General features: G+C 38.9%; 1 protein-coding gene across 1 annotated transcript; it reads right to left on the minus strand.

Annotated features, from left to right (window-relative positions):
* Positions 1 to 354: 354 nt before the first annotated feature.
* LOC126248025 (zinc finger CCHC domain-containing protein 10-like) lies at positions 355 to 25204 on the minus strand. Its single transcript, XM_049948621.1, has 3 exons — positions 24969 to 25204; positions 16873 to 17037; positions 355 to 2975 (listed from the first exon to the last, which is right to left on the minus strand). The coding sequence occupies exons 1-3, from the start codon at positions 25010 to 25012 to the stop codon at positions 2417 to 2419; spliced, it is 768 nt and encodes a 255-aa protein (XP_049804578.1). The 5' UTR covers positions 25013 to 25204; the 3' UTR covers positions 355 to 2416.
* Positions 25205 to 26123: the final 919 nt, after the last annotated feature.

Consider the following 26123-nt stretch of genomic DNA (forward strand, 5'->3'; position numbering starts at 1 on the left):
ATTTCAATACCAAGTTTACAGGTGAGATGCAGCAGAAAGGAAGCTCTTTTAAGATGTGTTAGTGGAATGGAAATCAGATGGAAACCTGGAAAGCTTTTTACATCATAAGGTAACCTAAAAAAAACTGTATTAATTGATTCCAGAAGTGTGTGGTACTAAATACAACAGTACAATGCTCAAAAGTGTCATGAAACAAAGACATTTTGTCTCTGGTGGAAAAAAAGCTGATGACTGCATTCAAACATCTAACATAAATGAGCACTCCCCAAAACTAAAGACTCAGAATGATTCAATATAGAGCATTCCTTCCATTCCCTGGAGCAAAATGAATACAATACATCATATCCTAAGTAATTTTTTTTTAAAAAAAAGAAAGCTTTATTATATAGTAAAAGTGTCACAGGTGGTACATTATTTTTATTTACACTTGCATCAGCTGAGGCTGATCTGGAAGGTCGTTGACATAAGTTGAAAGTGCTCATACATACTCAAACAGTGGGCCTCACAACTATATCATTTGTATCACTGACTTGGTATATTAAATCTCACACTCAGGTACAAAAACGTGGAATTTAAAGTCATACCACTTCACAACATATCATTCCATTTATTCTTTTATCTTAGTGGACAGAACGATGTGGTGATACAGTGCTCCAGACAGAATAAGGAGCCCTTTAAAATTTCAGTACAGCAATTTTCACTCACGTTTCCTGATATACCTAAATTACGGTTTGTAACCTCTGAGATGATTCCTTCATCCACCTTTGCAAAAAGTGTTCAAGTGGCCCAATTCTTGAACGCTGTTACTCCTCACATAATTAAACCATTAATAAAAGAGTGTAACCTCTTCTTTGTACAATTAACAGAAACAGTTTACACTCTGGTGAGACTGAAAATTTTTGTATTTCAAAAGTCACAACAGCTATGATCTAACAGGAAGGAAAAAAACTGAACAGCTATGGTACATAAGTAAAAGAGCAGCTCCATTTGTATTAATAAAAAGCCTAATGCACGAGTAAAAAAAAAGAGAGAGAGAGAGAGAGAGAGAGAAAAGAAGAAGAAGATATTAGACATATCTTCACGGAAAGTAAATCATAAAGTTACACCTCAAATAAAGTAATTTTGTAACTGACAGCTTGCAGTAGAGAACGCAGCATTGCCACCGCACAGCCAGCCATGCTTGACAAGGCTATCCATGTACTTATAAAAACAGGCAACGCATCAAGCATGTGGCACTTGAGAAAGTGCCGGCAAGTAGCCCTGTCTCTTGACTCACTGAATGTTTCCATCCTTTCTGATGCCCTTTATCCAATCAATGATGGACTGGGACTGCTACGGTACTTCAATTTTCTCACAGAGACCAACCATACCTGTATATAGGCTATTATTGTGATGGGGTCACCACGTCCAAAGGTAATTGAAAGCTAATGCCAGCTTCCCCACACAGGCCCTTCCCCCTCAGAGGAATTCATTTATCCCATCTGTCTGTATCTAGTGTAATCACATGATGAAATGTGACGCCATTTTTCAAAGTATTTGTTCATCATGTATCTGAGGTGGCATGTAATCCATTATTTACCTAGGAGGATATGGCAAACACCTAAAAACCATATCCACGCTAGTCAGCGCACCAGCTCCCATCGTCAGTCTGTGAAGCAGATTCGATTCAATCTGTGAAGCGGACTCGACTCAGGGCTTGCACACATCCACTGTTCCGGAAATGGTCACTATCGTGGCAGGTTCACTGACTGAATCATCAAACATAAAGCTATTTTAATCAAATTAAAAAATCAATTTTGTTGTCCAAATTCTGAAAAAATAGCAATAACTGCACAGACAGTTTAGTCAAATTATGAGTAATACAGGATAAAAATACATAAGTTATAACATCCCACATAACACGAAGATATCTGGATCTCAAAGAGACACAGGCAAATAACTTGGCCCTAAATGACCAAAATATTTCAGCTTCATTGACCCACGTGGATGTAACTCAAGCTATGAGCAAGTTGCAGCAGTTTCTAAACAAACTTCAAAACAAGACTCTCTTAAAAGACATTACATTCCATATACAAACTGATTATATGTATTGAATGAACAAATTCAAATGAAGCCCAATGTGGTACACAACTACAGAAACTAGAGTTGTACATTTCATTGCAAAACGGAATTATTTTTGAAATGTACAGAATCTCATGTCGGATTCTGAGATCATACACTGAAAAAGCAATTTCTCACCAGGTTAAATATTTGTTGAGCAGTTGAATACTAAAGCTAATATGGGACTCAGTAAAAATCTCGAAATTTGGACGGTGTGTAAAAGTGATTTACTCTAATGCCGCTTTATCGGCATTTCCATATATAATAGTTATTTTTTTCATGTTTTAAAGAAAATCACATAAGTTATTGGCAATATTCACGAATCACTCCTCGATCTGTGTGCTCCTGATTTTTTACTGGACACTGCAGGTAAAACATTCTTCGATTTAGGTTCTGATGAAATGTTCTTGGATTTAGATTCTGGTGAATCATTCTTGGATTTAGATCCTGATTTTTTTGATTTGGAATGGTGTTTCTTGGATTTCTGACATTCATTATCTGTGCCATTTGCTGGCTGCTGTGAGGAAACTGCACCAGTGTCAGTATCACTATTGCTGCCACTGCTACTGGAGGTGCTACTGCTACTACTACTACTACTGCCACTGTCGCTCTCCTCTGAGTCACTACTGTCACTGTCGCTACTGCTATCCCCACTGCTCTTCTCACTGTCACTACTTGAGCTACTGCTACTACTGCTGCTGCTTGTGCTGCTGCTGCTGCTCCTCTCAGTGCTGCTACTACTGCTGCTGCTGCTACTATTGGAATCGTTTTCCTCCGACGAACTTTCTGACGATTTTTCGGTATCTTGTTTAGCAGGTTTGTCCTTTTTCTTTTTTCTTTTCTGAACTTTTTCTTCTTTCTTCTGAGTATTCTCTCTGTAAAAATTAGAAAACAACAATGTTAAAATAAAATTCAACAAAATTCAGACACTTCAAAGACACACAATGCAAACATCTATTCTGGCACAAGGTTCACTCTACTAAAGAATATGTTACTATAAAACCAAACTTAGTGCAGTTAACTAAAATGCCTACTATTACTTCCAGAATGCAGAAACTACACAAAGCAATATGAATATCCATCCTAAACAACATGAAACATTCTAGGGATTCATGCAATTAAGTCCTGAATAGTGGTCAATGGTGTTTTATATTATTTCCTCAAAAATAAACTGTTTCATACTGGAAAAGGCCCTTAACTGTTTCCCAATGTAGACCATAATTATGTGAAAATGCATTTAGTGATTGTGAAGGTCATGTCAGACCTTTTTCTTCACACTCTTACTAATGAAACCGATCTCAGGACATTTAAAATTATGTTGGTGAGTGTACCTTAGATGATGTAACGCCTTCCTGGGGGAAATGCCTGTGCCACTGAGTGTGATATTATTACTTAATATGGTTAAATTACTTATTATTACTTAATATGGTTTAATATATTTTGCAAGTTAATTTTCCTCCCATTTTAACCACAAAACCTATTGAAAACCCTAAAGTCAGGCACAGATACAAGGGAGCAACATGACACCCCCCCCCCCCACCTCCACAGAACATTTTAGTAAAATCATTTATATTTTTACACTTGTTGGTTTACAAGTTTCTTTGACGACTTTTAGAGAATAAATAGTATGAAAACTAACTGTCTAGAATATGGCAAGAAATTTTAGGAATCACACACTATATTTACCACAAGATTCTTGTCAGTGGTTTGTGAGAGGATTAGTCCACTTGCACAACTTGTGGCCCGCCCACCTGCAGGGAACATGTCAGCCGCGGAAAGGCATCAATTCCGAGGCTGACCACTACTGCTCTCAGTACTCTCAACAAAAAATATGACATTTTTTGTGGGTGCACAAGTAGGAAAAACAGAAGGGGGCCCTTAACCCAAGAACGAGAGAACAAGTAGACTGACTTTCCAAATGTAGGCAGGAACAACTGAAAGAAACTGTATTTCCCCCTTTATGTGCCTGCATTGCCATATCCTGCAGACCTATCTTCACAATCTTAGAGCTAAGTGAAACACTAACAGTGGTAAGCACACATTTTGATTTTATATTGTGTAAATTATCATGATGATGAAGCTGGGAAGAGCTTGTTGCTATTACAGTTCTTAAGTAAACTGAATAATACAGGCTCCATTCAAATTTTCAAATGAATGCTTTTCTAATTATGCATTTCTCTCCAAATTTTAATTTCTTGGATGTTATGCTATAGCTGTGTACTGAGCACCAATGTCTTTATTAATGTAGTCAAACATTTTATGTATTTCATTGTTCTAATTATAAAAATTCTGGCATCTGTGGCATATTAAAAGTGGAAGTGATGGTAAGTTATATTTGATGGATGTGTGTGTGTGTGTGTGTGTGTGTGTGTGTGTGTGTGTGTGTGTGTGTGTGTGTGTGTGTGTGTGTCAGGTCACAATTTATGCTTCCTCTGGTGTTCTTCGTAAGTAAATGTTGTCCTTTGGTTGGAGGCAGTGTACAGGTAGATTCATCACACCACAATAAATGTTGCCCACACTCAATAGTGCACGTTTTGTGCTCCTAGTCAGCATTTGCTTGGTTTGCAAGAGGCTAGGAATTCTAATTCAAACATAAAGGTTATGCTTACAAACTGCAAGTCATTGTTTTTGTTGATCCTGTTCTCTACGTATTTCTTATGCTTGCTTGTCACTTTCACGACAATAGTCTCTGTATTAGACTACCAATCTTTTTTCTTCATCTACATGTATACTAAACAAGACACCAATACAGCTGACTAACAGCAAGTTCTTTTCCAGTATTACGTTCAGAAGAAGTTTCTTCATTGACACTTCCAGAGCAGTTTCAGCACAAGGGGGGAAAAGACCTCACCAGTAATTTACAAGTTAGTCAGAAACAGGCTTAAGAAATGAGGTATTTGTATGAGACTGCCCACATCTTTTGGGCAAAGACTATATGAACAAACTCTTTTTCAACTCTTCAGCTTGTTGGTTGGTTGGTTTGGGGAAGGAGACCAGACAGCGAGGTCATCGGTCTCATCGGATTAGGGAAGGATGGGGAAGGAAGTCGGCCGTGCCCTTTTGAAAGGAACCATCCCGGCATTTGCCTGGAGCGATTTAGGGAAATCATGGAAAACCTAAATCAGGATGGCCGGACGCGGGATTGAACCGTCGTCCTCCCGAATGCGAGTCCAGTGTCTAACCACTGCGCCACCTCGCTCAGTCTTCTTCAGCTTGTTCACTGATACTAAGTCCAAACTATATACACTCTCAATCCTCACAAAAATACTCGACCTTTTAATATCTTGGTGGTTTATTTGGGTATAAACATGCAACCAGTAACTTTTTTGAATTATTAATGTAATTTATTTTCTGTGCCATTAACTAGTTTTTGAGCCACAGAGGCACACCATCAGATGGAGTTGTTACAGGAACATTAACACTTCCCTCTGATGATGAGCCTGCAGTGGCTCGAACACTAGCTAGGCTTGCCAAAAACCAAAGAAAGCAACTGGTTGCATATTTATGGACAAATAAACCAGCAATTTAAATCACAGTTGCAGTTCCTCATCCGTAATAGATGTAATGAAATTACTTTACATACCTTTTTGATTAAACTTGAAAGCTGCAAAGAAATATGAGCTGCAACCTAAAACTCCAATAAGCAAAAGTACCATCACAGATGAAGTACCTACATTTCCACGATACACACCAGAAGACAGATTATTAGTAATTAAAAATTGAAAATCTTCCATTAAACAGTTGGTTAATGACAACTACAAATTTGGGTTGAGATAAATATAAATTCATGCAAAGATTATTGTAAACCAACCTAACCTAACCTGATGACAAAGGTTACTTTTGCTTTTATTTTATTAAATTCGGTGTGGAATGGTGGAACGGAAAAGTTCAGCATATTTACAAGTTGTATTGCATCCTGAACACCTCAAACCCTTCAGAATTAAAAAGAATCTTCATTCAGGAATATTTCTACCTCTACATTACTTTGCAATTCACATTTAACAACAGCAAGACACTACTTTCAAACTAAACCTCCACAGTTTCATTCTCGAATACTGAGTGGCTAAAATGAACACCTAAATCTTACTGTATAAACTCTGTTTCTATTTTCTCATGTGGTCATTCCTCCCTATGTAAGTGGGAGATGACCAAATATTTTGGTGTGCAAGATCAATTTGTGTTCTCTCATGATAGCTGTTCCACCCTGTATAAATGATAGGCAACAAAGTACTTTGGTATTTGGAGGAGAAAGCTGTTGATTGAAACTTCATGAAAAGAAATGAAAAAAAAACTTTGTTTTAATTATTGTCATCTCAGCTCTTATCACACCTGTAACATCCTCTCCCCTATTTTGTGATAAAACAAAATGAGCTGCCCTTCTTTGAACTTTCTCAATGTGTTATATCAGTCGTGTCTGGTAATGATCCCTTATTGCACAGCAGTATTCTACAACCATGGTGCATGTAGTTTCTTCAGTAGATCTGTGGCCATTGTTCTGTCCATAAAATTCAGTCTTTGGTCCACCTTCTCTACAAAATTTTATACATAACCATTCTAATGTAAGTTAATCCTAGTTGTAGTTCCCAAATATTTAGTTGAATCAACAACCTCTAAAATTGCCAATTATTATGTAATATAAATTTAACAGAATTATTGTTCAGGGCCAATGATCAATTTTCATGCAATTGTGTTTGAAGTTTAATTTACTTCGCAAGATGGTAAACAATGGCATCATCTGCAAACACTCTGATCTAACAGGGCTGCTTAGATTCTCTCTTAAATCATAAACAATAGCACAGAGCCTATCACACTTCCTCGGAGAATGTCAGAAGTAACTTCATTTTAACTAGGTGACGTCCTGTCAACTACTATACAGGGTGATTCTTATTAATGTTTAAAAATTTCCGAAGAGAAGTAGGTCATGCAGAGATAATTTAATATAAGACGTCGGACTGAAAAAGGTCGGGGAATATCCCAAAAGCGAATGAAAAATATTGAACTTGTGACACTGTCCCATCAAGTACATTGGCGCACGTTTGAGTCTCTCAATCTGTTGCATCTGATCATCCCAACCCAAGCATTCATGTCAGTGTGGCTCTGGGCCTGTGTGCCCGAGTCTAGCGTGTATGGCCCAGGGTTCGAAACTTGCATCTGGCGGGTAAGACTTTTTCATTGCATTAAACAGTTATTTCCATACATTGTGGTAAGATTTATATTTTATTTCACAGTCTCACCGTCTCTGCTAGTTTATTGCAAAGTACAGTGAAAGAAAAACTTATCATATTGCACCACAAGTAAATGAATATAAGCTTCTGAATTTCGTCATTACCAGAAAATGGTCTATGTTTTCTTTACTAAATAATGTCTATAAACAAAAAAAGAAGGGACAAAAGGAAAGAAACACTAAATAAGAACAGCTTTTGATTGTTTACAATGAGGACAGTAATTACGAAACTTCTACATTTCCAACAGATCATATGTACAAAAGGTGTTCAAAATTTGCACCATTGTGCTGCAACGTGTAGTACTGCCCCCTACCGGCAACTGTAGAATCGACAAGCTCAACCACTGCAAGTGTGGCAAAGTACATCATCTGGTGACATCACATGCTCACCCCTTGTCATCCACTTTTCGGGTACTTCCATGCATTTGTGGCCTCATGTGTCTCCTATCAAATTACTTGTTGCAGTGGTGTCTAAGCCACTTCAGATGTTTTTAAATGTTAATAAGAATCACCCTGTATACTGTGATAGTCATTCTGATGAATCTACACATATAGCTAAGCTGCTTGCAAGAAACTGTGTCAAATTACTTCTGAATAAACAACGTTGTTATCTATGAACAGCCAGAATGGGCTTAAGTCCCGATCAGGGTCAGCGTCGCCCACGACTGTTTCTCTACTTCTCATATGTTGGCAATGTGTCAGTTTTGTGTAGCGAGAGGGATGATCCTTTCATGCAACCAATGACAGGTGAGAAAAAAGGCAATGAATTTCTTCCCCATAATTGAAATCATGCTTTTCTTCACTGCTGTTACAAATATTTGACTGACTTTCTTTTCTGAATGTCACAAATTACGAGGTGCAACACCAACATGAGAATGTGACAATATTCCTTTGTCTCTTGCTTTGAAAGATGTCCATCCGCTACTCTCCCATCAGCTGCTTAGAACCAGCAGTTAATACATCCCTTCTCAGTCCCAATGTGGTTAAAGTGAGTACTGACAACATTGCTGCATGAAAAATGTAAGTATGCCACTGGTCCTGATCTAGACTTTTACTGCCACAGACAGCTAAAAACATTATATGCCAGGTTACTTCTACATGTCCTACCACAATGCTTCAACATAACCTCTTGAAATAAAGCAAATCCACAATTTGCGTGTCTTCAAAATGACTTATGCATGCACGCCAATAATAGGCCAACAACTGATTTTGAACATAACAAGCAATTACTCCCACAATGATGAGTAAGTTTCGAAGACCACTGAGAGAAACTCTTTACCCATATTGGTCACTGAGAAAATTACGTGACTACAAATTGCAATTCGAGGAAATGAGTCAGAATAAACTATAGGTAACAATTTTAGGATCTCTGGTAAGGGAAATTCTTCTGATTTACATTATAATGAGCCTCTGCCAAACTCAGAAAATCTGCATTTAAGGATTGGAACATCTCCAGAATCACCTACAAGAGACAACTGTGGAGGAAAGATCTTCAAAAGAGAAGTGAGTACGGGTACCACAAGTGTTTAGATCAATGAAATTTATGCAGAATGTAGGGTAAGATATAAAGTTTACTGGGAAAGTACCATGATAAAAGAAGTAACAATCTGCAGTGCAAATAATTTGAATAATCATGCCAAAATCCCTGGATGGAACTTTTATATTATTTTATAATACATAACATTATTTTATAATACCAGCAAACACAAGTCACTTAAAATTTCTTAAAAACATATCATTTTCCTATGTAGCCTGTTCTCTTTTATAATCAACATCACTTTATCTCATTATTAATTATTGACAAATTTCAGGCCCTCGTGTATTTTCACACTAGATCATGTCATATATTGTAGCACGCTGCTTTGCAGTGTAAAAACCAACATTTTATGGTATTCCTAAGTAGAGTTCAGCTTAACCACAGTATGTACAGGCACAATTATTACAAATGTAAAATGAAAAACTTACAACTTATATGCAAGTTTGGTCTTCATACCAGCATATGTAACACATTAAAATATGTCATTGTATCAGCACTGGATCTACAATATTTCTGAACCGGGCAAAAACTTAGTAGTGGCATGTGCGCCCCCCCCCTCCCCCAATCAAAAGCATTTGAGACAGAACATCAAAAATTAAAAAAAAAAAAAAAATCAATTTTTCATTAATAATTTCCTTTAGTAGCACACATCTTTCTGAAGAGTTTCATATATAAAGCATATATGTTCAAGGAACTGCAAGACATGTTATTTGGTCTTAAGTGTGCCAAAGTGCAGTGCCATGCCTCTTCACACAGTATTCTTCTATTGCATGTCACTGTATTTCGCTCTGTGGCATTCAAACATGTAATTTTGTAATGGAAACCATAAAATCCATACTAAGGACAGTGGAAATTAAAATGTTCTATGGTGCCTCCCTTGCTCCCAGGTGGCCAATTTAACTCCCCCCCCCCCCCCCTCCCCTTAAAATATCTCAATTTATACTGGGCGGGATTGTTTGTAATCAGGAGAGTAACAACTCTTTAGAAAATCTGCACTCTTTGTTGCCTATTAGCTAGTGACTTTCTCCTATGTGTGACATAAAATTAAATACAGAAAAAATAACACCAGTAAAGGCCAGAGACAAGCAAAACAACACACATTTCTCCAATCCTTAGGTCCCAACATTTTTTCTCTCTATCTTGCTACAGCTTTGTATGGCATGCTTTCCTTTCTGAGGCAGAATCTATCACCCCAAAGTTCATCATATGTTTTGCTACAGGAAAAATCAAAATGTCATTGTCTAATACTGAAAAAGCTGTTAATACAAATAGTACCCCAGACTGGCGTGGTTCCTCAAGTTGATTACATCTATTTTGTCACTGTCTGTTCGATAAAACAAAACAGGCCTTTCCAATATTGCAGAAATTGTAACACCTGCCACATAAGCAAGACTGTTTTGGCACAAATAGTCATTTTTATCTACCTCATTTACATAAATAACACAGCAGAATATTGTCACATAGAAAAAGGTGTAATTAGATGAATGACAAACACTAACTTCACTTAACAGAGGTTTATTCAGCACTTGCACATAAAAGAGCACAGAGTGAACTGCCTCCGGCCAGAACACATACGGTATATATACAGTTACAGAACATTCCAGTACAATGTTTTACAACCTTATAAGGTCCAAAGTAGCACCTGAGGAGCTTCTCAGAGAGACCAACCTTCTGAACAGGAGTGAAGATCCAGACGAGGTCACCAGGCTGGTAAACAACAGGGCGATGGCTCACATCATGCCTTCGGTGATCGTTTTCTTGAGCCTGCAGCATGCAGGGTCAAGCTAACTGCTGAGCTTCCTCAGCTCTCTGGCCGATGTAGTCATCGTCCAAGTCATCAGGATGTAACGGAAACACAGTGTCTATCGTCATAGTCGCCTCACACCCATATACCAGAAAAAATGGTGTAAATCCTGTGGTGTCTTGTTTGGCGGTGTTGTAGGCAAACGTCATGAAAGGTAGCACCTCATCCCAGCTGCTCTGCTCAACATTGACGAACCATGAAAGCATGTCGGCCAAGGTCTTATAAAGGTGTTCAGTATGCCCGATAGTTTGTGGATGGCAGGTAGTCACAAGATTCAATTGAAAAACTTTTCCTCGATCCGTAATTAATGACCTTGGGGCACCGTGTTTTAATATCTTCCACGATTAATTTGGCTACCTCGAATGCTTCAGCTGTTTTCACGGTTTTTGTAATGGCATAGCATGTCAGATAATCAGTGCAAACAATAATCCAGCTATTGCCACTAGCAGACGTTGGAAATCATCCGAGGAGGTCAATCCCAACACGCTGGAAAGGCGTTTCAGTTGGTGGATCTGGTACGAGTCGGCCAGGTGGTTTCTGAGTAACTGCCTTTCTCCTCTGGCACTCTCGACAGCGCGACACATAGTGACGGACACTCCTAAATAAACCTGGCCACAAAAATCTCTTGTGGATCCTATTGTATGTCTTAATAAATCCTAAGTGTCTGGTCTCAGGTGTGTCATGGAATTTCTGTAGAACATCTAAGTGCATGTGTTTAGGAATCACTGGTAGCCACCTCTTTCCAAACGGATCGAAGTTTTTCTTGTAAAGTAATCCATTAACTACCTTAAATTGTACTATCACATCCTCTGACCGATTTAAGGCAAGCATAATTTGAGATCTTGGCATCCTCCTTCTGCTCAGCAGAGAGAGCCTGGTGTGCAGCGAGGCAGTCACTATCTTCATCAAAGTCGTGATGGTCTTGCACAGGGTTTCTTAAGAGACAGTCGGCAGCTTGTTGTTTTCTTCCACTTTTGTACACCATGGTAATGTCCTCTTGAAGACGTAGTGCCCACCTGGCAAGTCATCCTGTTGGATACTTAAGACCTGTCAACCAACAAAGTGAATGATGGTCTGTAAAAACTACGAATGGCCTTCCATTGAGATACTGTTGAAATTTGCACATGGCCCAGATCAAGACGTGCTCTTTCTGTAGTTGAGTAGTTTCTCTCGGCTTTTGTAAGTGTCCTAGAAGCATAGGCTACAACCTTCTCTTTTCCATCTCAAATTTGCACCAGAACAGCATCGATCCCATACCCACTGGCATCTGTGTGTAGTTCTGTAGGTGTTCTCTCATCATACAGACCAAGTACAGCGTCAGTTGTCACAGCTTTTCGCAGCACATCGAAAAAATCTTGTTGAGCACCACCTCAGAGAAATTTAGCATCGGCTTTTAACAACTCTTGGAATGGCCTGGCTTTCATACAAAAGTCTTTGATAAAACGATGGTAATAAGAACATAATCCGAGGAAGCTTCTCACATCTCTAATACTTTTAGGAATAGGAAATTCCGTTACAGAGCTCACCTTTTCTCGGCGTGGCCGCACACCTTCGTATGACACAAAGTGTCCAAGTATTTTGATTTCTTTTGCTCCAAAGAGACACTTTCTTGCGTTAAGTTTCAGTCCGCCTTGTTGGAGACACTTAAGAACGGCCCCCAGTCTTTTCAAGTGTTCATCAAACGTCTCTGAGAACAATATAATGTCATTTAAATAACAAAGACACATCGTCCACTTCAGGTGACTTAGAAGATAATCCATCATCCGTTCAAAAGTTGCTGGTGCATTACACACACCAAACGGCATTACCTTAAACTCATACAGGCCCTCAGGGGTGATGAATGCAGTTTTCTCATGATCAGCCTTATCTACTTCGATTTTCCAGTATTCCGGGGTACATGTCAATGGTTGAGAAAAACTTAGCCTCCTTCAGACAATCTAGCGTTATCGTCAATTTGTGGAAGTGGGTAAATGTCCTTTTTAGTTATCTTATTAAGCTTCCTGTAATCAACACAAAAGCGCCAACTGCCATCCTTCTTCCTGACAAAAACCCCTGGTGACTACTATGGGCTCTGTGAGGGCTGAATGACATCATTCTCCATCATTTTCTCTACCTCGCCGTGAATTATTCGACATTAAGTTGCTGACACGCGGTATGCTCTCTGGCTTACTGGATGATAGTCTCCAGTGCTAATCCAGTGCTTCACCGTCGAATTGTCTAATTTGTTCTTCACCTGTGGGTTGAAGCATTCAGAGAACTCTTGAAGAATGGCAAGTAGCTTCTTCTGTTATTCCTTAGTGAGATCTGGTGATAGTCGAGCTAGAAGATCTTGTCTCGTAGTGGTAACACCAATTTCGCCTAAAGACTCGGCAGGGGAGGTTTCTATGATGCTCAGCTGTTTGGCAATTAACGGCTCAGCGTTTGTTACGCACATACGTCTTGGAAGGATCTGCAGTTCTCAGCGACAGTTAACTATCCACAATTCACCGAGTCTGTTCTTAAACAAGACAACAGAGGCTGGGATGACCAAGTTATTCTTCAATGGTATGCTTCTCTTACTTTCCCCTACAAGATCCATGGTTTGATGCATGGCATGAGACATCACAGTTACCTTTCTAGTGCTGACTGCAAGAATGATCACTTCATCCAGCACACAGTCTCCACACACTCGGATGCGCATCTTCCTGTCCACAGTATCTCATCTCGTCTAGCATAATCTTCGAGTGACCACAATCTATAATTGCCTGAGGAGCTTTCAAAAACACCCATCCGAGAATAACGCCATGACTACACTCATGTAAGATGATGAATTCTAAGGGATGTGTATGGCCACTTACACCCACATGAATGACACATCTTCCTGTAGGTTTCACATATTTCCCATCAGCCACCTTCAGCAGAGATGTTTTGTTGTCGACGAATACAGTTTTCTGCAACTGGTGACCGTACTTCTCCAAAATGACTGAATATGACACTCCAGAGTCCACAAGAGCTTGGGCTGGTCGGCCATCCATGAGGATATCAACGTAGTTTACTATAACTTTTGTAGTGATTGACGGCGGAGGATTTTTCTCTTCGGCGGCCTCACCTCTAAGGGAGGTCGCACCCTTTAGTTTTCCAGGTTGCGGCAGCTACGTGATCAGCTGGAACTTCAAAAAGGTGATGGAGACCTGGATCGGCGTGTTGGGGAGCGTCCTCTCCAGCATCTAGCTTGTGGCGATGGTGACCTATGTCGTCCTGCACCCACATCATCTTGTTCATCTTCGTCGTCCCAAAGTTGGCGTCAGCTGAGATCGGCTGTCTTCTGGCGCGGGCGTCATCATCAAATATCCGCCACCTTTCTCGACAATAGCGCATCACATGTCCCGGTCATCTGCAGTGGAAACATACTGGTTGGTTATCCTGGGTCCTCCAGACGTCAGTCTTCCTTGGTGCTCAAACCGGTTCCTCATGTGGCATTGTAGGAACGTAACTTCACCTGGGTCTCGACTTTTTCACCATTTTAAAGGGAAATGAAGGATGAGAGATTGGGTTCAATGTCTGTTCCACTTCCTCCCTTATGACATCTTGAAGCATCTCAGTTTTTTCCTCACCATGCAATCCAAGTGCCTTCTGAACTTCGTCTCTCACTATCTGACGAAGAACACTTGTGAAATCAGTTCCTTCCTCCATCACAGACATCGATATGACGTTTGGAAGCCGTTCAAACTTCTTGCTTGTAATTCTTTTTTGATGCATTGTCTTGATATACTGGCACCATTATATGAAGTCGTCAGCCGTCAAAACCTCCTTCAGGAGTAGGGCTTGATATAGGTCCTCAGCAACACCCTTCATGAGATGTGCAACCTTATCTTCTCCTTCATTCTAGAATAAAATGTTTTACACAGCTACAAGACATCTTGAATGTAGGATGCTGTAGTTTCTCCAGGTTGCTATGCCCTGTACTTTAATTTATTTTCAGCCTTGAACTTCCATCGCTGTGTGTCACCGAAATACTTGCGCAATTCCGCCTGGAATACTTCCCAGCTTGTGAACTTGTCCTCGTTGTTCTCATACCATTGCTTGGCAGTGCCCTCCAAGTAGAAAAATACGCTACCCAAACACACGGTGTCATCCCATTTGTTAAATTTGGGTATACGCTCATATACGTTCAGGCACTCGTTTCGATCTCGGCCACCGTCACCAGAGAACTCGGAAGGATGTCTCATGTGGTGGCACACAGTTGCTGTCATTGTAAAGTCCTCTTCTTCTTCTGTCTCTGACAGATTGTGATCTGTTGAATATGGCTCGAACTCGGGTTTCTCACCACGTAAACGGTGGCTCTGTCGTGGCCTGATGGGAGCCACTGTGTCGTCGATAATTAGCGCTATCACAAGTTCCAATACCCAGCATCTCCACCAGAATATCATCACGTAGAAGAAGATGTAATTAGATGAATGACAAACACCTACTTCACTTAACGAAGATTTATTCAGCACTTGCACATACAAGAGCGCAGAGTGAACTGCCTCCGGCCAGAACACATACAGTATATGTACAGCTACAGGACATTCCAGTACAATGATTCTTGACATCTGTGGATACTTCTAGAATGTACTCGAACTGAATATAGAAATTAAAACAAAAATGCAACAGTCTAGTATCATAACCACTACACCACGGTGACTGTGCTAGTCAGCTTCTTCTGCGGAAATATAATTCATGAAGTACCAATATGAAATGTCTATTAGGCCTACTACAAGTAAAAAGTTTTTTATCAGGAGAAAGTTTCACACTTTATTCATATGCTCCAGTTTCTCAAGCATGAGATCAAAAAATAATAGTATAAAACTTTTATATACATCTGGAATCGTCATATTCTTCCACATAATTTGTGTGATGTCCCCATTTCTTCTCCTCCCTCATTCTAACAATCTTGTCATTCTGTAACTATTCCTGCCATTGTCAAAACTCATTCTCAAGTTAACTACACTAACCCTGCAAAATTCAATAGTTTAGTTATCCCGCATTTGTTCTCCGGTTAGGCGTTATTATGTGTTCGTAAAACGTGTTTTCCGAGCTGTACCAAGAATTGAACTTAAGTAGCTGCTAACCACGCACTGTACAACTGGCCCTCAGTGCTGTAGCTATGTGGCAAAAATTTTCTGTCAAAATTTCATTTTCTTGGATACATCGAGAAAATAATATATATTAAAAAAAAAAATACCTGTTATTCCCGTTAGCCGTTTATTTCCACTCTGGTAGTCTGAATCTATGGATTTCGCTAATAATTTGCACACCCAATCAACCACATAAACAGACAGTAATTGGCTTTCACCCGTTCGGGTATATATGTCTCATCTCATTTATTTCCGTCCCCTTCCATCTGCGGAAAAGTTTTATATTTCTTGAAGCAACGGGGATTCCCCTGGCTGAGACATCACATACATTATGTATGCATTCAAAAATCAACTTATGATTCATTCAGAAATCAACTTAGAATGTGTTCAACAAGCAACAGCGATGAATTTCAAAATCATATGAATAATCGAAGACCAATTATTGGTGGATGCTGTGCACCTTGTGAAACAAGGTTTTTTCCTCGCAGAATATGAATTTGACGTCCCCTGGAATTGCCACCTGGGCCAGATACCCCACGTTGCCCCCCTCCCCCAAGATCTGGGCCAGCAATGTACCCAAATCTAATACACATATTTCAACATCTGGCAACCACCTCAAACACAACAAACCAAGTCAGGGATGAAATTCAGATTCAAAGTGCAATAAACCTGTTATACCCTGTCAATCTTCTTAAATAGGAGAAATAATTATAAGAAAGTCACAATATGCATCTATAAGTCACTTATAGAGCCAGGTCTAACACATGCACAAGAAAAATAGATACCGACAGAAAAAAAGGAAGAAGCCCTCACAATATTCAGGAAGAAAATTCTGTGTAAAATGAGATCACAAGGAAGATACACTAAGTCCCTACAAAAGGAAGAAGACCATCAGGACAGTTGAGACCGAGATACATAGATGAGGTGGACAAGGAACATTTTTTTTAAATTACCAACTGGAATTAAAACAATAAAAAAGACAAGTTAGGCAAAAAATGAGTAAATCAACAGCAAAGATATTACATACCTTGTAATAAGTAATATTAATATAACTGTTCACTGGGTTTAAGAGCTTAAAATATACAGAAATAGCATTAAGCCAACTTACTCTGTATTTGTTTCAGCATTTTCAGTCTTTTCTTTAAGTCTTTTTCTTAACACTGCTGTTCTCGATGATCTGTGGAGGTACTTGCGCTTGCCCTTACATTCGTATGTCCAGTGGCCATACTCGAGGCATTTTTGACACCTCACTCCCTGGGGATAAGCTGCAGAACTGAAAATGTAATTAAATATTCCATTTACAAATAGCTTCAATGTGTTTGCAACACTAACTTTTTTACGTCAACTTATCCACATAAAATGTTCCAGTTCCTCAAACTGAATGTTACATGAATGAGTAATTCGTATGTTTATTTCCAAGCTTCTCACAAGGAGTATATTTGATGGTTGTCTTTCTTATTCTTAAGTCCCTATCACATCTCCTACATTCTTAACACCACAACAATTTCTTATATAACATGATATGCTCATTTCACTTCACGCTACAACAGTAATGTATGTAACACAGACCCAAAATGAATGTGGTTCCCTTGATCCACAAGCACTGAAACTTCAAACACCTAACACATGATTCATAATTAGATAAGCTACTCCATGAAAATGAATGACTGTGTGCCATTTAACTCTATCTGTAACTGATTTACAGAGTGCAAAAGTGTCGTAACTACTACTCTGCTGATCATATTTCGATTACACTTCTCACTACTGGCCAAGCATCTAAGATGCCACTAAATGGTATCAGATCTACATAAATTATTAGCTTTTACTGCAGAAAAGTGTGTGGTAAAGTTATTTGTACCAGGCTGAACACCAAAGTTCTGAGTTACATTCAAAATCCTGCACAACATGCTATGGAGTAAGAGTAAGAAGGCTCTAGTGGTGAATCATTTATTAAATTAGAATTCATCTGATAATACAAAATCTCAGTCAAATCCTCCTTTCTCGTGATCATGAAAAATACAATACAGCATGAATGTCACAGCCATCTCCACTAAACTTTCACATTTAAGATACTAAGCTTTCATCTTTGATGTAAAGGTACCAAAGTAAACAAAGAAACATAACAATTGCATTTTTGCAGCAGAATGTAGATGCATACACCTTGGGACTTCCAGTCAACAATACCACATTCCAACTTTCGTTTCAGTGGTTGACCACATAGGCAAACATTTATTATTCCTCAAAATACTAAATATTATGCCACAATTTTGAAAGTGCTCATGCACAGAGGCATTATCATTTACCCTTCTAAATTAATTATGAGGCTCAGATTAGATTCTCATTGCAATTCTCTTTCCCTTACAACTTAGATTTACACAGTACACACTGAGGTCATTACTGACATAAAACTAGCAATCTTTTGCACATGATGAATGGATAGTATGGACCATGGCCTCATGGAAGGAATAATTCAAGCAGTTCAATGTAACCTACATGGACCACAAAATAAGGAAGACTGGATCATTATATAAAGGCAGTGTCTCGGTATTTAGCAAAATATATCACCATTAAGAGACTTAGCAACATAAAAATATACAGTTTGCCTGAGTAACTGTTGTAATACAATAATGTTAGTTACATGTTTCATACATAATTTTGACCATCCTTTAATTGAAATTATGTGGAATGAGTCAGTTTAAAGGATGTGTATACCTGGTTACTGTTAAGATATTTTTAGTCCTACTTATGCAACTACATTTAAAAAACGGTGGCTCTTTTTAACAGGCTACCAGTTTTTAAATAATAATTCTTGTGTGGAATAAAAGGAGTTGTCCACAAGAAATAATTTACATTGGATATGAAACTTGCTTTGCTACATGTCAAACATTTTAAGTTGTTTGGCAAATGATCGAATATTCCTGTTGCTGTATATAGAACTCTTTTCTGAGCCACTGGCTCTTTTTCATAATGCTCATATATTTAGACAACATTGTCTATGGAGTGCAGCGACCTGATTCTACATTTAGGTTAAAATCAACAGTCTATATCGCAACTATATTTGTTTATTTACTGGTTTCAGCTTATATTAAAGCCATCTTCAGAATTTATGGCCCCCTATGGCTGGCACTGGCAGCTCCTCGGTTTTCTCGTGATACCATGATTGTACCGTATTATCGTACTGTATGATCATGGCATCACGAGAAAACTGAGGATCCACCATGGCCAAAAATTCTGAAAATGGCTTTAACATAAGCCGAAACTGGTAAATAAATAAATACTGTGATCTTGACTGTTGATTTTAACCAAACCCTTTTCATGATGGGGTAATAAAGGTTATACTTTCCTCTAGTGTTGCAGATATGGACATCACTGTTCTTCTCAATGTGTGATAGGTTATTTGTGATGAATTTCACTAGCGAATGCAGATACGGTGAAGGTGCAGTTAAAATGCTGAACTAAATGTTGACCAGAGGTAAACGCACATTATTCTTACTGCTCATTTTTGTGCAATCAATACTTCCTTCCTGAGTAGTGAGTTAGCCCAAAAAACTATCCCATAAGACATCACTGAGTGGCAATATGCAAAATATTCCTGGATATTGATTCATCTGTTTCCAAGAGTAGCAATTATAGGAGAAGCAGCTGACTTACATGCCTCTTCCGGATCAAGTTTTTATCAATACATACACCTAAAAATTTGGAGCCTTCTCTCCTACTTACTGACTCGTGCTCATGTGCTATATCAACTGTAGGTATGACTACTTGTTGTTTACCATTTAATAATTCTTTGAAAAAAAAAATCATTAACAATCTCTTCTGCACCTTTCTCTCTAACAAGATTTATTATAACATCAATAATATCTACAAAACACCAATTCTGGTTGTGAGTGATAAGTGGAAGGTCATTCATGTATGTAAGGGCAAGGAATAGACCCAAAATTGAACATTGTAGGAAAGCATGATTGTTCCCATTACTAATTTTTTTTTCTCCTTTCAACACAGTTGGAATTATTCAGAACAACCTTCCGTTCCCTAAGTATGATTCAAACCAGTTGTGTGAAAAGCCATCAGTTCAAAAAAACTGTAACATAATCTTCACAGTCAAACACATGGAAAAATCACTAAAAATACCAACTGGTGATATTTCATTATTTAAGGCTTGTAATATTGGGTGAGTGAATGTAGAAATGGCATTCTCAGTCAAGAAACTTGTCTGAAATCCAAAATGTGATATGCTAAGTAAATTGTTTCTGCTTAAATGTGAAACTATTCTTGAGTGGATTATTTTTCTGAATATTTAGGAAAAAGATGTCAATACAAAAAAGAGCAATAATTATGTAGGTCTTTGAAACTTCCTGGCAGATTAAAACTGTGTGCCCGACCGAGACTCGAACTCGGGACCTTTGCCTTTCGCGGGCAAGTGCTCTACCATCTGAGCTATCAAAGCCCGTGAAAGGCAAAGGTCCCGAGTTCGAGTCTCGGTCGGGCATACAGTTTTAATCTGCCAGGAAGTTTCATATCAGCGCACACTCCGCTGCAGAGTGAAAATCTCATTCTGGATGTACGTCTTTCTTCTGACATTTCTTATAAAGAAGTTTAACCATTGCACATTTCAATCTGTCTGGAAAAACACTCCATGTCAGTGATACATTACTCATCAAGGTAAAACAATTTTTCAGAATTCTGTTTGAAATTCCATCAACACCATAATGGCTTTTGTTTTTCTAATTCCCATAAATTTCAGTGAAGGATGTTTATGTTACTTCTACTTGCTTAAAGTTTTGTGGAATGAAATTTTTAATATATTCTCTTATTCTTCTACTGAACCAAGTAATCTTATTTTTACTGCTACATTTACACTGTCCAGGCGCATAAATGTGGACCACCTGTCAAAAGCCTGAGTAATCACCTTCTGCAGCTCAGACCACTGTGAGACCTGCAGGAATAGATTCAATGAGGTTCTGGAAGTTACCGAGAGGGATTTGAAGCCATGCTGTGGTAGGTTACATGGTTGAGGATCCATGGTGCGAACACGCTGATTGAGGTGGTCCCACAGATTTAAAGCCAGGAAGTATTGTGGCCACAGGAGCATGGTAAACTCATCCTGGTGCTATTTGAAACACATGCGTATGTTGCAAGCTGTGTGACACATCGTGTTGTAGTGGTGATAGATAGATGCCACAGTGAAGAAGAAAAACAAATTGCATGCAGAGGTGGACATGGTCCCCAAGGATAGCTGCATAGTTGTGTTGATCCACTGTACCTTCTAGAATGACAAGAGTATCCCGGGAACGACACGAAAACATTCCCCATGCCATAACGCTCCCTCCTAGTTGCAGGGTGTTTGCTTTCAGATGTTTCATGCCACACACATCAATGGCCATCTAGTCAATGGAGCATAAAATGTGATTCATCTGAAAAGGCCACCTGTCACCACTCAGTTGGCACCCAGTTGCAGTAGTCACATGACAATTCCAGCCTTTGTCGCCAATGAACAGCGGCCAGCACAGGTGCAAGAGCCAGTTACAGAGGCCCATACACAGCAACACTTGTTGAACAGTTGCTGAGGAGACACTGTTGGTAGTACCCCATGGATCATAATAGGCAGTCAGTTGCTCAACAGTTGCACCTCTATTTGCCTATACACATCTCCGCAGCCTTCGTTCTCCCGTCAGCTATGGACTGTGGTGCACCACAATTCCCTTGGCGCCAGTTTTGGATAGCACCATTTTGCCATGCATGGCATACCTTAACCACAGTGGCATGCAGACAGTTTACAAACTTACCTGTTTCAGGAATGCTTTACTCTCCCTTCAAAAGCCAATGAAGAAATGAAATGAAATGATCATATGGCATTGTTGGCCGGGAGGCCCCATCCGGGGAAGTTCAGCCGCCCTGTTGCAAGTCTTATTTCACGTGACGCCACATTGGGCAACTTGTGTGTCAATGATGATGAGTTGATGGTGTGGACAACACAACACCCAGTCCACAGGCGGAGAAAATATCCAATCCGGCCGGGAATCCAACCCGGGCCCACTGCATGGGAAAAAAGCCAATGATCATGCCCTTTTGGATATCTGATAAATTGCTCCATTTCTGCATTACGATGATGGCTGGACAGCTGTCTGCAACTCCCCCCCCCCCCCCCCCCCGACACCCTTTGTATACAATCCACTGCTAGTGCTGCCCCTGCCATCAGTGAGTGTTTATTTGCAATTTGACATTGAACATAGGCAGTGCTCACATTAATGTCACTGGACTGTGTAGAAAGTGATTGTCTAAAAATATACACATTCATACATATACCGTGTGAACCACTGTGAAGTGCATGGCAGAGGGTATATCCCACTGTACCTGTTATCAGGTGTGTCATTCTATTCACATATGGAGCATGGGAAGCCTTTGTGCATGCTGTATTTAATTTAATCTTGTTTTCACAATGCCGATGGGAGCAATATGTAGGTGGTTGTAGTAAATTACTAGTCATCATTTAAGGCCAGTTCCTGTAACTTTGGTAGTAGAGTTTCTCAGGATAGTTCCCATCAACCTTCCCAAGAGCCTGTCAGCTAAGTTCCTTCATCATCTCTGTGATACTCTCCTATGGGTCAAACAAACTTGCAACATTTGTGCTGCCTTTCCCTGAAGGTGTTCAATATACCCTGCTAGTCCCTATTTGGTACGAGTCCCACACACTTCAACAATATTCAATGATGGATCACAAGAGTGACCTGTAAGCAATCTCCACTGCATTCTACCAATAAACTGAAGTTGTTACCTGTTTTACCCACAACTAAGCCTATGTGTTTGGTCTCCCTACTAAGTATTACACCCAGGTACTTGTACGAGTTTACTTGCAACCAGTGAATTATCAATCACAACACTGTCATTAAGTTTAATTGTTGTGGTATCTTGTACACTAACTGGTTGTATTTGTCTCCCGTTTCACAATATCTCGCAGGCTACAGTTTCTATCTCATTATCTGCATTATTAATTTCTGCCAAACATGGATACTTCTGTGCATTTTTGATGACTTCCCTGCAAATATTATAGTACTTTTTGCAGAATGCAAGTAACATCCAATCTTGACTTATTCTGGCATCTACATAAATTTCCCCTTTTCTCTTACATGAAATTTTAATCCTTTTAGTTAACAATGGCTTACTTTGTTTTAATGGACTTTTGGTTAACTGTTTAGAAAAGTTTTTTTAAATACAGGCAATTTACAATGGAATAAATTTAATTTCACATTAGCACCTCTTCCTGTATCTACCTCATCCCATACTACCTCTTAACATCTTGGCAAAACCTTGTACCCTCTCCTCATTAATAGGCCCTACTGCTTTGAATGAACATGCCTCAGAGCTGTAAGTCGCTACACTGTTGTTCATTTACAATTACTGTGCGTCATAATTAGGTGGTCCACTAACTGGGTGCACATTAATTGTTTCAGCACTGTCTATAAAAATATTACCAATTACTGTCCTGGTATCCTGCTGCACACAAGCTGAAAAATTTACAGCTGAAATCAAACCGAAACAGTCAAATAATGATAAACTAACATACAATGTTTACTTTCATTCTATAATGTCATACAGGATTAATTTTTGGGGTAATTCACCAAGCCAAGTTTAAGTTTTCCCAAGTCCAAAAACATGTAGGCCTAATAAGAACTATTTCTAGTACGGACTAAAGAATATCCTGCAGAGGCCTGTTTAGGAAACTTGTGATGGTAACTACTCCTTTCCAACATATTTATTCCTTGATGTAATTTATCATTAAAAAGTATGCCCTTTTCAAACCAACAGCTCAGTTCAGGGAATCAGTACTAGACATAATAATAATCTCCACAAAGATTTAAAGCCAATTAATTTCATCTGGAAAGGTGTCAATTATTCAGGAACACACATTTTCAATAACTTGCCGGCAGCCATTAGAAGTTAAACCACTAATAAAAGTTCAGCTTAACAGCCTAAAGGATATATTAGTGGCCAGCTCCTACTATTCCATTAATGAATTTCTTAGAAGAACCAATTGATGTGTATGTGCTACTAATAGTATCAAATAATGCGAGTATTACACCAAGTACAATCTGACTTCCATTAAAGAAAACAAGTGCAGTAATGTGCTCATTGTAAATATGTATAGTAAAACGTTTTTCCTATTTGATACCACATGGCTAAAATAACCTTAGCATTATCATATGCACGTCAGTGTATTAAACATTTACATGTTTTGTGACAAGATAATTACTACCTTTTAAATGAAACTGTGTTTAAGATTTTTTTTTGTTCCCATCACTTGGGATCTGTAGAAGACACATTAACATATTTGTTTTTATATGTAAATATTTACTGTGTATATATTTTTTCTGTCACCTTCTAGTTCATGAATGCTCTAGTTACTGTGTCATCTACATAACGAAAAGTTCATGAATATGATCTACTCTAACCGAAATTTCCACGAAGTCCTAAAATTTTTGTCTGGCATATAGCTTGATAATGCATTTACATTTCTCATAAATAGCTGAAAGTTTCCTACGAGGGCTATGCAGACTATCACCATTACAAGACGCTGCAGTAACAGAACAACTCAACCACATTCATAAATACTGCAGAAAGTGGCATCAAATGAAAATACACGAAACGAGAACAAAAGGCTGCACTGGAAAAAAAAAAAAAAAAATTGAACCAATCGGTGCTAACATTGGGTTGAGATCGTTTCAACATTACTTCAAAGAATCCACCTTCATCATTATTCAGAAAGAAATGAAATGCCTGATCTAATTTGTTGTACGGTAACTGAACCTGATGCTACTTCAAGTTTCGATTGTAATCAGCGACTTATCACTACCTAGGAAATGAAATAATTGTAAACGCTTGAAATGTGTGTCTAAAATTTAATAGCATATCGTCTCCACACTGTTCCTTCTTAAAGAGCAAACTTCTGCTGCCTCATAACTATAAACTGCAACGCGCCAGTGGAATTCGTCCAAATAAAGCTTAAAAGCATATTGCTCACTCCGTGAATACACTGGAAATACATGAATATACTGGTAGCTATAAATTTACATAATGATAACATCAGAGACGAAACTGAGTTGTTCCACGTCCGTTCAGATCAAACAAAGTACACATTATCTTTTTCTTTCCTTGGCAACGTTGGCACAAGTGAAAAAAACGAATCTGTAAAATCTTATCACTTACTCTTTCCGCTGCTGAATTTTTTGTGCTTCAGTAATTGGTGACATTTCTGTTATAATGGCAATCAATCAACTCCTCATTCTGAAACAGGAGCCCCAACACGAATTAAGGGCGCACTTTGAAACCAAATTTCTACGCTTCTCTGCATGACTACCTCTACTACTAAAATAAATAAACAAACAAAAAGTTAACAACAGTTCCGACGCCGCGCTATCCAATATGGCGCCTCAATGCTTTAATCTAAACTGACCAACCACGTTAGTTACATTTAATGACGTCATACACGGACCGCCAAATATCTTGTCAAAGATAAACCAAGCCAAACATCGTAAATTGTACATTGTACCTCAACTAAAGAACTTAATTAATAAATAAATTTTTAGAAGTCAACTGTGTTTTGTAATCTGATTACAATAATTTTGATCTGAAAACATATGAATGTATGCCCTAAACAGTACGTATGACGAAGAAAAAATGTTATCTTGTTATGTGCGTCAGTACATTTATTTGTGATGGCTAAAAAGTTTTATGCTAGATGATGAAATCCCATACTCCGTGACAGAGCGTAGGGGAACGTACTAGGCAAGGTCCTAGTGGAGGTGGTTTGCCATTGCCTTCCTCCGACCGTAAAGGGGATGAATGATGATGATGACAACACAACACCCAGTCATCTCGAGGCAGGGAAAAAAAGTCCCCCACGCCGCCGGGAGTCGAACCCAAGACCCCGTGCTCAGGAAGCAAGAACTCTACCGCGAGACCACGAACAGCGGGCTGCAGATTAGAAGCCAATAAGAAACGAAATAAAAAAAAAAAAACACACACACACACATTGTACCTCGTTCCAATCATGGAGGTATAAAATGAGAGTGGCTCTGACGTCGTAACTGTAAAGCCAAGGAATTCTATGAGGAATTCAGTGGGTAGGCACCTGATCCGACAAAAATACCGCCGTTATAAGCTTCTGTGTTGCTTAGTTTCTGGAAACATTTTGAGTTATAGTGCTGATGTGCGTAGTGGTTCAAATGGCTCTGAGCACTATGCGCCGATGGGCGTAGTGTTTGGGTGCGCGAATCGTTCCGAATGTGACGCGAAATCTAAAGGAATAACATTTCATATGTAATTTGTCTCGCTAACGTGTTATTTTGCCACTTTTATTAC

Source organism: Schistocerca nitens, chromosome 3 (assembly GCF_023898315.1).
Source record: "Schistocerca nitens isolate TAMUIC-IGC-003100 chromosome 3, iqSchNite1.1, whole genome shotgun sequence".
In the NCBI taxonomy this organism is placed as follows: Eukaryota; Metazoa; Arthropoda; class Insecta; order Orthoptera; family Acrididae; genus Schistocerca; species Schistocerca nitens.